The following is a 16,631-nucleotide window of genomic DNA, read 5'->3' on the forward strand; positions in this document are numbered from 1 at the left end:
GGATCCCCCCCCCAGGAGACTTAAGACCCCTCGAGGGCCGGGCCAAAACTCCTCGTGCCCCTAGTGCCAGAAAGGCTTCCCACTGGAAAAGCTGACAGTTGCCGTCGGGAAACTTCGCGGCCGGGCATCTCCCCCAGCCCAGGACCAAGGGGGAGGGTACCTAGAGCAGCCCCGAACACCAAGACCCACACCCAAAACCATTCCCCCCTCTCCTCGTGGCATCTCGCTCACATGCACCTGTAGCCCATCTCCTTTAAGTTCCCCACGTAGGTCACCGTTGCTCCCAACTCCAGTATAGCATGCAATTCCCATCCCAACGGGGACCATTGGGCTGGTGCCAAGCCAAAGGCCTCAGCAGCTGAGCAGGGATTGTTCATCATCCCCGGAGTCATCGACTCCCACACACCAGGGGACTCCATCCACTACTCAAGTCTGGATGCAAACATCCCCGCAGGGAGCTACCCTAGCGGAACCAGCTACGACAGCTGATCCTCTCCTGCCCCATGCGCTGCTCCGCCACCAATGCAATAAAGAGACCCACGAGCCCCTCGCAGCCCATCAGGGCGCAGCTAACACCACCATCAAGCAAGGTGGAAACACTGTCCATCGAAGCTCCCGCCCGCACCTGGAGCTCACTATAGAGGGGTGTCTGTTCAAGGGCCTGGTGGACACCGGGCGGCTGATGTGACTGGTCATCAGGAGCAGCCGAAAGTGGCCTGGACCAATGGCCAACCGGTGACCTGTCCGCACATCTGGGGTGGGGAAAACAAACTCATGCGAGACGGAGCATCCGCCCACTTCACGGTCCACAGCTCCAGGACTTGAGCGGGCAGCCGCTCACTGTCCGGGCCTTCCCATCGCTCTGGACATCCATGTCAACCTCTGGGAAGGGACCTCATGAGTCAGGTCAAAATCGACCTTTAGTCTGGGATGGATAAACCCATCACATAGGGCATTGCTCCTGATTGTTGCCTTCTTGAAATTCACATTCACAATTCCCCGCAAAGAAACTACTACTGTTTTTCCCTCCCGTTTCTCTCGCTTCTATTCTTCCGACTCTCCAGCAAAGGCAGGAGGGCCAATTTTGTGCAATTGACTGGCTCCTCCCTGGATTGGGGTAAAAATCTGGGCCCATCCTGCAGTACCCGCAGCACTGCCAGGACAGGCCCCAACTCAAGGGGTTGCTGCAACACAGATCCACCCATGGATTTGGGTGGGTGGTGTTTACAAAGCGCAGGGAAGCTGTAAAGGGAATTCGAAGCGTGCAGGGCCCATGCGCTTGGCCAAAGCCAGCCGTAGCCCTTAAGGGAGCAGTCTCGGCAAAGCAGCATCTCCACCTTGGGAGGTAATTCGGTCAGCAAATTTAGCACCACTCCAGCCTTCCTGCGTTAATCCACCAAGATCACGGTAAGTACATCTTCCCCTGTAAAGAAAACCCTTTGTCCTTTTGTGTGTGGAAATCCACCCCTATTGCCTAATCGCCTTACCTCCCTGATTAGTATTCGTCACCCCCAAAAGCGGCTCCCAAAGTCCCCTTTGTGTTGCAAATTAGCATGCATACCCTACAATTCCCCATAGGATCCGCTCGCCTCCTCCTCCCTTTGGAGGCTCGGACTCTGCGACTCTGGGGCACGCCTGATGACGCCGGGCGCTGGAAGCCAGCTTCCATCGGGATCGCATCACTACCTCTGCCCTCCCCTGTCAAACAACTTAAAGAAAGAGGAGTAGGCCACCCCCAACAGAGCGCATTAAAAGCAACCCTTACGCAGGCTGCAGGATAAGCTTCCTCGTGATATAGTCTTCTTTATATCAAACACTAAAACCCAACAAAAATCCTGGATCCTGACCTCCCCGGGCCATCGGGCTCTCTCAACCCTGGCAGGGACCGGCCCCCTCCTATAACCTGGGGAAGGGGTGTAACAGATCCTTCTTCCTACAGATCTCCTGTGGATCCCGGACTTCGCCATGACAGGCACAGCCCATGGAATGGCGCCAGGAGGAAACTAACCCCTATCCCAGAGATGGAACGCATCTCTCTGGAGGATCCCACCCAGCGGCCTCAACGGAAACGCCGCCACCTGGGACGCCTAGACGGTCCAAAGACCCGGATGACCTGGGGAGATGTCCAAGGCGACCAGGGCCAGCCAAGCTTTCTCAAGAGCCAAGCTGGCGCCAGCATAAGGCCACCTCCCCGAGGATGCCTGAAGAATCTCTGTGCCGCCTCTCTCTTGCAATCATCATCACTGCCAACCTCGGGCGGCCACCATCCTTTGCCTGAGTCTGCCTGCCTCCTGCCAGTGGCGAGTCGGCCACCCCCTGGACGAAGCTTTGAATTCAAAAAAAACCAACATCTGGGAGACAAATTTGCTGCCGCTGCCAACGTTTTGTCCTTCTGCCTGGGCCAGTACCTAGGAGTCGGGAGCCTGCTAAGCTCCTGCCTGCTCCCCGTTTGCAAAGCCCCTGGAGACTTCCTAGCGGAGTCTGGTTTAAGCTCCCCTTTATGAATGCTTCGTCCATCAAGTACTCTATGAGCGCTGACTGGGGACCCGTCGTCCAAACCCTCCCGGGCCGGCGCTCTCTCCCTTGTCACCAAGACTGTCGCTAATCACAAGTCCAACACCTGCGCCCGCATTGCCGGGCGCGGCAAGATTTGCAGAAACCTAATTCGGGCCCATTCACCGCTCCGGCCAACTGGAACTGAATGCACACGGAGGACATTCCCCGTTACGGAAATATCTTGCTCCCCAAGGGTTGGTTCTGGACTTGCGGGGAGAGAACTTTCAATTACATCCCTGCTCGGCTTTCTGCCGGGACTCTCTGTTGCCTTAGCCGCCTCACCATCGTCCTGCCTCAGGCTCCACCCCGGGAGCCCGGACGCCGCCGCCACCGCTCCACTCTGCCCCTCGACCCTTCTTGCCGGAGCGATGCGGTTGCCCTCTCCGAAGCAGAGTTCGTCTCCCTCGCGACCTCCCTAGTAGGAGTCCCCGGACTCGCTTCTTACAACGCCAAGACCATTGGCCGGCTGGCCTGTGCCCTTGCGAAGTCCATCAACTCCACATCCATTGCTCTGGATGCCCTGGCCTCCAAGCAGCAGGAACTTCGTCAAGCGACTTTAGATAATCGTGCCGCTATTGATTATTTGTTGTTATTACATCACCAAGATTGTGAGAATGTACATGATATGTGTTGTTTTAATCTTTCTGATAATTCCCATTTGATTCATATGAAAGTGCGTGAACTGCAAGATGTTGTATCTAGCCTGAAGTATGACGTTTTGCCCCACTGGTGGTCAGCCCTCTGGAGCTGGCTACCGGGGGGATGGTTGAGTGCTGTTGTACAGCTCTGCATTGGCTTGATTGTGTGCCTCATCATCGGATCTTGTTTCATTCAATGTGTATCTAATATTGCCTGTAACATGTATAAGAAACCCCTCGACTTTCCCTTACATCGCAACCAAGTTCTCATGTTGCACAAGCAGCTCGGCCAGCTTGGCCAAACGGTGGAGGAGGCGAGCGTCCCCTTAAATCGCCCCCTAACAATTCGGCCTCCCTTCTAAATGTAAAAAAAGGAGGAGATGTAGGGATGAACTGCTGACCCAGCAGCACCGTAAGTAGAGCGCTGGAACACCGGCGCTCCTACGGCCTTCTGGTCGCACCGCTCCCCCACCCCTCATCCCCCGATGAGTCACAGGTCATGAACTACCTGGCTCACAACCACCGGGTGTCCCGGACAAAGGGACAATGGTCTTGCCCCCAGGTGAGGATTAGGCCCAGACGCTGATGCTCCTCTCCACACGTAGCAGCCAGGTGAGATCATGCATCACATGATGATCTCTCAGTCTCCCGCTCTCCCGGAATCCCCCCCGTTCCGCCCCTCTATACGCCCCCGATAGAATCATAATAAAAGGTGCCAAGAACCAGCACGCGGCAGAGTCGCTAGGAGCACGGACACTCGCGCTCCCGCTGCTGGCGCTCTCCACCAGATGTTATCACCGCGTCTCGTCTCGTTCTTGCGCTGACCTCATGGGCACGACTACATTTGGGTATGTTTTTTGGAGTGCCTGGAACGGATTAATTGGATTTACATTGATTCCTATGGAAAAGTTTGCCTCGGTTTTCATCGGTTTCGGTTTTCATCGATTCTTTCCGGACGGATTACCAACGAAAACCGAGGTTCCACAGTACAAATTTAAACAATATGGCAGTTCAGACCATCCACTAGGGGTCTGCAACCTGCAGCTCTCCAGATGTTCACAGACCACAATTCCCATCAGCCCCTGCCACCATAGCCAATTGGCCATGGCAGCAGGGGCTGATGGGAATTGTAGTCCGTGAACATCTGGAGAGCCGCAGGTTGCAGACCCCTGCACTATACGAATCTTGATGCCTCAGCGACCAATCCGTGTTTGCCCCACAACTGCCACTGGCCCAGCTAAGTGATCCACCCTCTGATTTCATATTGTCGGTCCTCACCATCGATAGGAGAAAGTTGGACGCAGAAGAACTTGTGGCTCCCTTTGCAGTCGGGTTCCCCCGGTGCCCACTCTGCATAATCATATTTTGATTCATCTGTCCACAGCCACAGCACCTGACGGGAATTGATGGGAAAGAGGTTTCAATCAGGAAAAGCAGAGCTGGGGATTCGATTGATTCCCGTTCCCGTGCAGAGCCATGGAAATAGTCAATGAGTCTGTAAGGCTGGGTTTGACGCCGGGATAAAATCTCATGAGCAGGTCAGGTATATCCCAAAAATGTTGAAAGGGTCTCGGCATGACTCCCAAAATGCTCCATTGCTTTCTTGTTTTAATCAGTGTTTTGCTCTACACAAACACACACACACAGTGGTGGGATCCAAAAATTTTAGAACCGGTTCCCATGGTGGTGGGATTCAAACAGTGGCGTAGCACCAATGGGGCTGGGCGGGGCACGACGGGGGTGTGGCCGGGCATCCCAGGGGCGGGGCATTAATAATTTTTCTGTTACTGTAAAAAAAAGTTCCTGATTTCCAGCTGGCATCTTTCTGTCCATAATTTAAACTCATTAGAGCAAGTCCTATCGTCTACTGCCAACAGAAACAACTACTTCTCCTCTAATTGACTGCCTGTCAAATACTTAATACTTTCAAATACTTAATTTTGTTTCTAGAAATCAAAAGAAGGATACTTTCCTTAAACAGGGAACTTTACCCTATTTCTAAAACATGTTTTTAAAACAGCCCAACAGGGAGAATGATCCCGTTTTCTACCTTCGCTAACCAGCCACATAGGAAACAACAGGACTTTATGATTTTTGGACCTAATGGGATTTTTAACGGAAAAGCAGACCCAATTAATAACCCCCTCTTGGCACACACAGATAATTAGTAACCCACTCTCGGGAACTGGTGAGAACCTGCTGGATCCCACCTCTGCACACACACACACTTTTAATTTAAAATTAATGTTTTGTATTGTGGAAAACAGATTCTTCACCGATCCTCTTTCTTTATTTTTCCATGTCTGCTCTAGTGAAGAGGAAAGCTTGCTCCTTAATTGGCTGTGCCTTACTACTGGTTATCTCACATGCCCTGTGGATCTCACTGGGGTGCAACATAAGTGCGTTTGTAAATGCATCAATACTCGGTTTAAAAATGTCAATAGCTTCACTTTTGCTCGATGACTAGGAGTGGCAGTAGGACAAAAATAAAATAAAAATACTTCCATGTGTCATTTCTGAGCACAATCATATGGTGATTCCTAGAGGTATCCTTTGTTACTTCTGGTTTGCACCCAGAACGGAGTAGTGACATTGGCAGCATCAGTGACATCACAAGCATCCCTTCTGTTTTTAAAAAAGTTTGAAGTGGGGGCAGTCCTTTTTAATTTTTGCCCACAGAGCTTCTTTTTCAGGCGCCAAACATGTTTTGGAAATATGGTAAAGTTCCTTGTTTAAGGAAAGTATCCTTCTTTTGATTTCTAGAAACAAAATTAAGTATTTAAAAGTATTAAGTATTTGACAGGCAGTCAATTAGAGGAAAAGTAGTTGTTTCTGTTGGCAGTAGACGATAGGACTTGTTATAATGAGTTTAAATTATGGACAGAAAGATGCCAGCTGGAAATTAGGAACTTTTTTGTTTACAGTAAGAATTTTTTACAGTAACAGAGAAATTATTATTGCCCCACCCCCGGAGTGCCTGGCCACACCCCTGTCGTGCCCCGCCCAGCCCCATTGGCGCTACGCCACTGTTTGAATCCCACCACCGTGGGAACCTGTTACTAAAATTTTTGGATCCCACCACTGAACATAATAATACATAGACCCACTTTTTAAAGCAATTTTAAAATCTATTTAAAAATTTTAAAAACCCCACCCTGAATTCCGTCCCACCCAAAGATTGGTGCATCACTTTGCAAATAATTCTGGAAAAGCAGCTTAGACATTTTAAATAAAGCACAAAAGGCAAATGGGAACTCACCTTGCTATCAGTAAACAGCCCAACCCAGAACGGACCGAAGTATTGCAGATCCCAAAGTAATCCAATCACTGCCGCCTGTTCTTTTTCGTCATGCAGTGAGACAAGGTGGCCATTTTTACTGTAATCTTGGCACTGAAGCTGAGAGACATCAACAGAGAATTTTCTTTTGTATGCAAACACATAGGTGAAATATGTGGAAACCATGAACTGGTGCCTGCAGGCTGTTTTGGGAACGATGATGGCTAACAAGCTAAGGGCATTTCCCTAACCCTAACCCTAACCCTAACCCTAACCCTAACCCACTTACCTTCTGCCCCGCGCTACTGTAGCCAAATAGCCCAGGGTCCCCCGGCACTCCCCACTACAGGGGCGGTGACAACGCCGCCGCCCCGATGCTGCTCAGCTGTCAGCCCCCCTCAGCGAAACCCGTCATTTCACTGGCATGCTTCTTCAAAGCGGCCTTTTGACGGGGAAGCAGGCGTGCTGCACAGAAAAGGACGCGCAGCTGAGGAAGTAACTTCCACGACGCATAGAGGGCTATGAGTAAGTGGGGAAACGCTCTAAGATTTAAAAGGGACACATGCAAGAAATGGAAAAGGGGGGGAAATCACCAAAGAGGAATTCAAACAAATAGCCAGCGTGTGTAGGGAGAAAAGCTAATACACAAATGAGCTCAGGCTTGCTAGAGAAGTTAAAACCAAGAAAAGGGGCTCTTTTGCTTATGTCCATACCAAAAGGAAAAAAAACAAGGAAATGGTAGGATCCGTGGTCTTTTCTGCACAGCCCACACAAACTGTCTTGAGGACATTAAAAGAAGTGTTTTAGTTGATAGTCTTAGTGGATAGTTCCCTGGGAACGTCAAATCAATGCATGGCAGCTGTGAAAAAGGCAAACTCTATGCTGGGGATCATTAGAAAAGGAGTTGAGAATAAAACTGCAAGGATCGTCATGCCCTTATATAAAGCAGTGGTGTGACCGCACTTGGAGTACTGTGTCCAGTTCTGGTCGCCGCATCTCAAAAAGGATACCGAAGAGATAGAAAAAGTGCAGAGAAGGGCAAGAAGGATGATTGAGGGACTGGAGCTCCTTCCTTATGAGGAGAGGCTGCAGCGTTTGGGACTCTTTAGTTTGGAGAGGCGTCTGAGGGGGGATAGGATTGAAGTCCTCATAAAATTATGCAAGGGATAGAAAATGTTGCAGGCAGAGAGAGAAATTTTTTTCTCTCTCTCTTTCTTACAATACATAGAAACCAGGGGGCATACAGTGAAAATGCTGAGGGAAGAATTAGGACTAACTCAAAGGAAACACTTCTTCACGCAACGTGTGATTGAGTGTTTGGAGAATATGCTGCCACAGGAGGTGGCAGGATGTGGCCACTCACCTGGAATGGCTTTAAAAGGGGCTTGGGCAGATTTATGGAGGAGAAGTCGATTTATGGCTACCAGTCTTGATCCTCCTTGATCTGAGATTGCAAATGCCTTAACAGTCCAGGTGCTCGGGAGCAACAGCAGCAGTAGAAGGCCATTGCTTTCACATCCTGCACGTGAGCTCCCAAAGGCACCTGGTGGGCCACTGCGAGTAGCAGAGAGCTGGACTAGATGGACTCTGGTCTGATCCAGCTGGCTTGTTCTTATGTTCTTATGTTTTGGGGAGGAAGTTTGCGCAGCTTTCCCCCCAAGACTTCTTCAATGTGTTTTATTTCTGTTGAACCTGTTTCTTTTCTTTTTTCCAGAAAATGCTAAACTAGCAATCTTTTTTCCTCAAGTTGTCACCCCAATTTCCCTTTCCTGTGCAGAACAAGGAAACATTTTATTGGTTCTGGTGGACTTTCCGGGCTGCGTGGCTGTGGTCTAGGTGGATCTTGTTCCTAACATTTCACCTGCATCTGTGGCTGGCATCTTCAGAGGTGTAGTATAAACAGACTTCTCTCTGTGATACACCTCTGAAGATGCCGGCCACAGATGCAGGCAAAACGTTCGGAGCAACATTTACCAGACCACGGCCACACAGCCCGGAAAACCCACCACCAGAACCAGTTGAGTCCGGCCGTGAAAACCTTCGACAGTACATTAAACATTTTATTGTCCCCACCCAACTTATAAGCTTTCTACTTTCCTCTGCCCATCATTTTCTGCCACTCGACTCCTCCGTGCCGCCTGCCATTTGCTGAATACCCCCTGGGACATTTGCAGGCATTGAGGCTGCGTGCCTTTTCAGCCAATCAAGTACATGATTGAGCTCCACCTTTCCTGCCAGTTTGTTGTAGCTTCGAAGACACGTCATCAAATTTTTTAAAAAATGGGGAAACTGTAGATTACCAAAATCACCGAGCACGGCTTCATGTGGAGAAGTAGGGAAGCAAACCCAGTTCTCCGGATTAGAACCTCCCATACTTAACCACTACACCAGGGGTCTGTAACCTGTGGCTCTCCAGATGTTCATGGACTACAATTCCCATCGGCCCCTGCCACCAGGGTCATGCTGGCTACACGATGCTGGCTCTGAACCACCCCCAAAAACCTTTCCTTGACACTGATTACCCAGGAAACTTGCTTCTCCTGCTATCCCTACAAGGAAGTATAATCTTCTGGACACCAACAGGCGCATGTATGTTCATAAGAGCTCGGCATGAGAAGCAAAGCTGGTTTGCCTTTTGGGTCCTCTGGAGAGCCTCCAAGTATCCACCCTGCTTAGCTTCTGAGATCTGAAAATTTTAGTCTAGCCCAGGGGTCTGCAACCTGCAGCTCTCCAGATGTTCATGGACTACAAATCCCATCAGCCCCTGCCAGCATGGCCAATTGGCCATGCTGGCAGGGGCTGATGGGAATTGCAGTCCATGAACATCTGGAGAGCCGCAGGTTGTAGACCCCTCGGCTAGACCATGCTAACTTCCCTCACCAGTAGGCACAAGAAGTGGAACGGCCCTGATGCCTGCCTGGTGGAATGCTCTTCCTCCAGCTGTCTGGGCCCTGCAGGATCTTGGCGACTTCCACAGGGCCTGTAAGACTGAGCTGTTCCACCGGGCCTTTGGAGTGACCAGCTGCTGATTGGAATGCCCCCTCTTATTCCCCTAACATCTGGGGTCCCTTTAACATCAATGGGACCCACCATTCCCCCCTCCTCGGGAGGGTATTAATAAGAGTTTTATCGCTGGACGCCACTTTGTTGTATTGACCGCTGCATTTTAATGGGTTTTAAAAGTTTTTTATAGTTAATGGAGCCTGTGTTTTTTATTATATTCTGTGTTTGTTGTTTGCTCCATCTGTTCTGGTTGTATTTTGTTGTGAAGTTATGTTGTGTACCATCCAGAGCCTTCCGGGGGTAGAGCAGTATATAAAACTCAATAATTAAATAGATGACAGACAGACAGACGGACGGACGGACGGACGGACGGACGAACGAACGGATGGACGGATGGATGGATGCACAGGAAATGCACACACACAAACACCACATCCCTGTGTACGGAGAGGCCAAGAAACACCAGTTACCTCTGCCTCAGGCCATGACACTGGTTTGATAAAGAAAGAATAGCAGTAACCACTTATGTACTCCCAGCCTTCGTCACATGTAGGCGTATCAGCAACTTCTGTGGAAGGAGACAAAGAGAAATCAGTTAGAAGCTGCCTCCATGGTGATTTATAGGAGGAAGAATAAGCGAAAATATGCAGAAGCAGCAGGGATGGCATATAAGATACAACCACTGATGAAGGATAAAGCAGAAAGCGCCACAGAAAGATTACAGCTAAAAATCAAGAGGGTAAAAGTTATGACTGCTCGGGAATGGCACGATTTTAAAGCTGATGAGAAAGAAATTGAAATTGTTCAAGATTTTCTTTTCCTTGACTTCGTCACCAACCAAAGGAAAGACGGCAGCCAAGAAACCGGAAGGCACTTGGAACTGAGGAGGGCAGCCCTGAAGGAACTAGAGAAGATCCTGGAGGGTGAGGGTGTTTCACTGGTGACCATGATGGTCAAGAATCAGAGGTGTTTCAGGCACTATGAGCCCTCCAAAGATAAATTGTGGAACTCACAGATTCCCACCAGCCCCTGCCAGCATGGTCAAGTGGCAATGCTGATGGGAATTGTAGTTCATGAACATCTGGGGGCCATAGTTTGAAGACCCATGGTCAAGATGATACCTGCCCTTTTTGTGCCGTCAGGTCACAGCTGATTATGGGTTTTCAAGGCAAGAGACTTCAGAGATGGTTGGCATTGCCTGCCTCCTCTCCTCCTCCTGACCCTGGTTTTCCTTGGAGGTTGGCCATCCAAATATTAACCAGGTCCCAACCTGTGCACTTTCAGAATTCTGATGGGATCCGGCTAATAAAAAGAGGAGGAAGAGTTTGGATTCATACCCCACCTTTCTCTCCTGTAAGGAGACTCAAGGTGGTTTCCAAGTTCCTTTCCCTTCCTCTCCCCACAACAGACACCTGGTGAGGCAGGTGGGGCTGAGAGAGTCCTGAGAGAACTGGGACTGGTCCAAGGTCACCCAGCCGGAATGTAGGAGTGCGGAAACGCATCCGGTTCACCAGATAAGCCTCTGCCACTCAGGTGGAGGAGTGGGGAATCAAACCCGGTTCTCCAGATTAGAATCCACCTGCTCTTAACCACTATACCATGCTGGCTACCTGGGACTATCCAGATCAGGGCAATTCATGTCATAGTATTCCCCATTACTGTGTCTGGGTGTGAAAGCTGGGCAATGCAGAAAGCCGACAGGACGAGAGTTGAATCCCTTTATTTATTTGTTTGTTTGTTTGTTTGTTTGATTGTTCATATTATTATTAATCATTAATCATTAATCATTAATCATTAATCATTAATCATTAACTGTTAACTAATTATTAATTATTAATTATTAATTATTAATTATTAATTATTAATTATTAATTATTAATTATTAATTATTAATTATTACTTATTACTTATTACTTATTACTTATTACTTATTAGTTGTTTGTTATTAGTTATTAGTTATTAGTTATTAGTTATTAGTTATTAGTTATTGGTGGTTGGTGGTTGGTGGTTGGTGGTTGGTGGTTGATGGTTGATGGTTGATTTTGTATGTATGTATTTATTTAATTTGATATACCACCCTATCCCCAAAGGGCTCTGGTACTGAACTATGGTATTGGAGGGAAGTTTTTTTGGATGCCATGGACAACCCAAAAAAGCAAAAACGAGAACCACACATCAGTGAGTTCTAGGTCAAATCAAACCTGAACTCTCCCTAGAAGCTTAAAATGATTAAGCCAAGGCCGTCATACTTGGGTTGCATGATGAGACGTCAAGACTAATTGGGAAAGACAATAATGCTCGAGGAAGTTGAAGGCAGCGGAAGAATAAGACTCAACATCAGGTGGATTGGCTCAATCAACGAAACCACAGCCTGAAGTCTGCAAGAACAGAGGAAGGTCCCTAATGCTGGACATTCCAGAGCTCTTAATTCATAGGCCTGCCATAACCTGGAGGTGACTGATTCATAGGTGGCCCATGAAACACACACACACAGGATATAAGACGGAAAACCAGCACCCAGGAAATGGCTATAGATCTTCTTTCTATGAAGATACAAGCTGTCACTCCAGTTTTAGTAGCTGTACCCGGGGCATACATTGAAAATGCTGGGGGGAAGAATTAAGAATTATGCTGCCACAGGAGGGGGTGATGGCCACTCACCTGGAGAGCTTTAAAAGGGGCTTGGACAGATTTATGGAGGAGAAGTCGATTTATGGCTACCAATCTTGATCCTCTTTGATCTGAGATTGCAGAGGCCTTAGCAGACCAGGTGCTCAGGAGCAGCAGCAGCAGAAGGCCATTGCTTTCACCTCCTGCATGTGAGCTCCCAAAGGCACCTGGGGGGCCACTGCGAGTAGCAGAGAGCTGGACTAGATAGACTCTGGTCTGATCCAGCTGGCATGTTCTTATGTTCTTATGTTCTTACCCAGAAGTTTCTCTTGAGAATAATTCCTGCGTAGACATATTCAAGTGGGTAAAAACAAAACTCTACATCAGGTTAGGGTGGTTTTCTGGAATGCCCGGGAGCGCAGCAGACTCGTATTCTGGATCGTCACAGAAAAAACTGAGGCTCATTCCGCGCATGCAAAATAATGCACTTTCAAACTGCTTTCAGTGCTCTTTGAAGCTGTGCGGAATGGCAAAATCCACTTGCAAACAGTTGTGAAAGTGGTTTGAAAACACATTATTTTGCGTGTGCGGAAGGGGCCTGATTTGTTTGTATGTGATGGTTTCCATGTATGTGCTTTCCTGGGAGTCATTTCTGAAGCGCTTTGTGTAAGTTTGCCAAGGCTCTTCTGACTCGTAGCTCCAGATTCAAAGCACCTCCAGAAACTCAGCTGCTTGAACCTGGTTCAGGGTCACAAGGACAAGGAAAACCAGACTGGGAAGAGAAAAAAAAACCATCTCTGTTTCCTGTGTCCTGCAGAAAGGAAAGAGCTCCCATGCTCAGTTAGGGGAAATGCTTGGGGCTTCCACTTGTTTATGTAGAAGTTTTGGATTTGTGAAAAGAAAAAAACTTGTACCAACCAGGCTACAATAATTACTTCAAAAATTGTGTTTCCCACTGGAATAGCATAAGAACATAAGAACATAAGAACAAGCCAGCTGGATCAGACCAGAGTCCATTTAGTTCAGCTCTCTGCTACTCGCAGTGGCCCACCAGGTGCCTTTGGGAGCTCCCGTGCAGGATGTCAAAGCAAGGGCCTTCTGCGGCTGTTTACTTATAAGTAACCAAATTTACTTATAAGTAACCAAAATAATTTTACAACACAATAACAAGATGTTTTGGAACAATTATTACATCTCTCCCACTGGAGTAATGAAAAAAAACTTTTTGTATACAGTTTAGAATGGCACAGCAGTATGATCTTAACACAAAGATAACAGCTAGCCAGATTCTAGATAAGTAACTGGCCTTGTACTACTTCAAGGAGGGCACATAGCCAAATATCTTAAATTATTAACTGAACCCCAACAGAAATGGATTATCACAAGGGCCAGATCCAATACCTTCCCATCGGCCACTACAAAGGGTCGTTACTTATCCATCCCTCTCCGGGATCGGATTTGTCCACACTGTAAAAATCAAGGGGAGACTCTTGCTCACATTATTCTTGACTGTCAGAGATATGTGGGCATCAGGAATTTCTCTCCCAGGCTGGCCCTAGACAAATCTGAAAGTGACTCTGACTGCTCTGTTGTGGAGCTTCTGTTAAACAACACAGACGTCGTGCTCTTGGAAAAAGTAGCCAAATTTATTTTACAAGTAACAGAACTTTCTAAGTAATGTATACTGCTAAATACAGTCTTCCTGTCTGCGCTTTGAATGTACTCTTGATTTGTATTTCAAAAATGTCTGGCAATGCTCTAGAACCTATTTTTAAATGCCAAATAAAGGTGGTGGTGGTTGTGGTTGTTGTTGTAAACTACTTCAAGGCTGTTAAAGGCAGGTCAATGTTTTTCAAAAGTACAATAGTGCTTATAATCAAGGAGGACAGCAATTAATTTTTTCTTATGCTTCTATTAGTTTTTTCTTATGCTTCTCGAAACTCTTGTGCAATTAGTTTTTTCTTATGCATCTCGAAACTCACCTGCTTGAACCTGGTTCAGGGTCACAAGGACAAGGAAAGCCAGACTGGAAGAGAAAAAACCCATCTCTGTTTCCTGTGTCCTGCAGAAAGGAAAGAGAGTCAATTAGAGGAGGTCAGGATGGGTCAGGCAGAGAAACGTCCCCTTGGGAGTGACCACATCATTCACAGCTCCCACGCTCAGTTAGGGAAAATGCTTGGTGCCTCCACTTGGTTTAGATAGAAGTGTTGGATTTGGGCAACACTGTGAGTAACTGGCCAGTGCTATAATCCCTTATGGGGAAAAATCAGTCTATACAAATTCTGCAGGAGCCTCACAAGTTAAATATGGTCCCGTCACTGATAAGATGCATCTCCTCAAAAGGGATCTCAACTGCTGTTGCCCTCAGTGGCCCTCTGTCTTCCAAGTTGGATATTTAGCTAATGGCCTTATGAAGTGTTAAGAAAATCAAAGGAGCCCTCTCAGATCAGACCAGTGGTCCATCTCGTCCCATATCCCATCTCACACAGTGGCCTATCAATCACCCCAGACAACCAACACAACTAGGATTTAGAGCCGTGGTGGTGAACCTTTGGCACTCCAGATGTTATGGACTACACTTCCCATCAGCCCCTGCCAGCATGGCCAATGCTGATGGGAATTGTAGTCCATAACATCTGGAGTGCCAAAGGTTCACCACCACTGGTTTAGAGACTAAGGTCTTCTCATGACTTTGCCTCCTAGCACCATTATTCAGAGGTTCTGTTTGCTCACCCTGGCCTGTAGCCATTGATGGACATCTCTGAACCCCTCTAATCCCCATTTTAATAATAATACTAATACTAATACTAATACTAATACTAATACTAATACTACTACTACTACTACTACTACTACTACTACTACTACTACTACTACTACTACTACTACTAATAATAATAATAATAATAATAATAATAATAATAATAATAATAATAATAATAATGGATAAAGAAGAATAGTGTTATGAACACTGAATTCTACCCTAGTGGATAAACACTGCAATCCAAAAGAGGTCAAGGTGAAAGGCAAACCAGCCCAGCCCAATGAGTTGAGGGTATCTTTTCCCATTGTGATAATTCCCATCAGAGAGACTTTGTCTGCAAACCGTCCCCTGCCCTTGCCACTCTGTCTCCTGCTCTCTTCTCTACAGTTTCCTCTGTTTGTCATAAGGAGCCAGCATCATGTAGCGGTTAAGAGTAGTGGACTCAGATCTGGAGGACTGGATTTGTTTCTCCACTCCTCCGCATGAAGTCTGCTGGGCCACCTTGGGCCAGTCATAAGAACATAAGAACATAAGAACAAGCCAGCTGGATCAGACCAGAGTCCATCTAGTCCAGCTCTCTGCTACTCGCAGTGGCCCACCAGGTGCCATTGGGAGCTCACATCTCCAAACTCTCTCAGCCCACACAGATGCAAGCAATGGCAAACCACCTCCAAATGTCTCCTGCCTTGAAAACCCTACAGGGTCCCCATAGATCTACTGTGAGTTGATGGCACACACATACAAACACTATTTGTTGTCATACCTGTTACCGAGACTGACTCAACCAGTCAAAGCTGTCCCTTGCCACAATATCCCTGGTTCATGGACTTTTCCCTGACTTGAACCGTACAACCAGTATGGTGTCCAGAGGTGGGATCCAGCAGGTTCTCACCAGTTCCCGAGAGGGGGTTACTAATTATTTGTGTGTGCCGAGAGGGGGTTACTAATTGGCTCTGCTTTTCCGTTAGACATTCCATTAGGTCCAACAATCATAAAGTCCTGTCGTTTCCTATGTGGCTGGTGAGCGAAGGTAGAAAACGGGATAATTCTCCCTGTTGGGCTGTTTCAAAAACATGTTTTAGAAATATGGTGAAGTTCCTTGTTTAAGGAAAGTATCCTTCTTTTGATTTCTAGAAACAAAATTAAGTATTTGAAAGTATTAAGTATTTGACAGGCAGTCAGTTAGAGGAGAAGTCGTTGTTTCTGTTGGCAGGAGATGATAGGACTTGCTAGAATGAGTTTAAATTATGGACAGAAAGATGCCAGCTGGAAATTAGGAACTTTTTTTTACAGTAAGAGTTTTTTACAGTAACAGAGAAATTATTAATGCCACGCCCCCGTCGTGCCCCGCCCAGCCCCATTGGCGTTACGCCACTGTTTGAATCCCACCTCCATGGGAACCTGTTACAAAAGTTTTAGGATCCCACCACTGTGTCCATCATACCGAAAGGATACCTCCTGGACAGGGAGCACCCCAGCTGGGAACCCCAGTTGCAAGGGGAGTCCCAGTGCAGATGGAAAGGGAAGTTAGCACGTGCGAGGAACTCACCTTTGTGTCTTTCCAGCTGGGCGGTTGACTGGGTGTGCTGGCAGGTCACATTCTGCCACCTGTCAAAGTGACCACGGTGGTGGGTGGTGTATCATTTATAGGCTAGGCAAAGCTGTGTTTTTGCGGCTGTGTTTACACAAGCTGTCCACTGACATCATTCCAAAACAAACTTTCTCAGGTGTAGGAATCAGACGTCATTTTGCTTGGACATCGACAGTTCAAAGAGATTTGCCA

The 16,631-nt window shown here is 47.5% G+C and overlaps 1 protein-coding gene across 1 annotated transcript; it reads right to left on the reverse strand.

The window, feature by feature from the left end:
• Positions 1-799: 799 nt before the first annotated feature.
• LOC125434629 (snaclec VP12 subunit B-like) lies at positions 800-14,843 on the reverse strand. The gene is made up of 6 exons (XM_048500160.1): positions 14,818-14,843; positions 14,067-14,146; positions 9,945-10,042; positions 6,454-6,591; positions 4,473-4,587; positions 800-882 (listed from the first exon to the last, which is right to left on the reverse strand). The coding sequence occupies exons 1-6, from the start codon at positions 14,841-14,843 to the stop codon at positions 800-802; spliced, it is 540 nt and encodes a 179-aa protein (XP_048356117.1).
• Between the last annotated feature and the right edge of the window lie 1,788 nt (positions 14,844-16,631).

Source organism: Sphaerodactylus townsendi, linkage group LG06, assembly GCF_021028975.2.
Source record: "Sphaerodactylus townsendi isolate TG3544 linkage group LG06, MPM_Stown_v2.3, whole genome shotgun sequence".
In the NCBI taxonomy this organism is placed as follows: domain Eukaryota; kingdom Metazoa; phylum Chordata; class Lepidosauria; order Squamata; family Sphaerodactylidae; genus Sphaerodactylus; species Sphaerodactylus townsendi.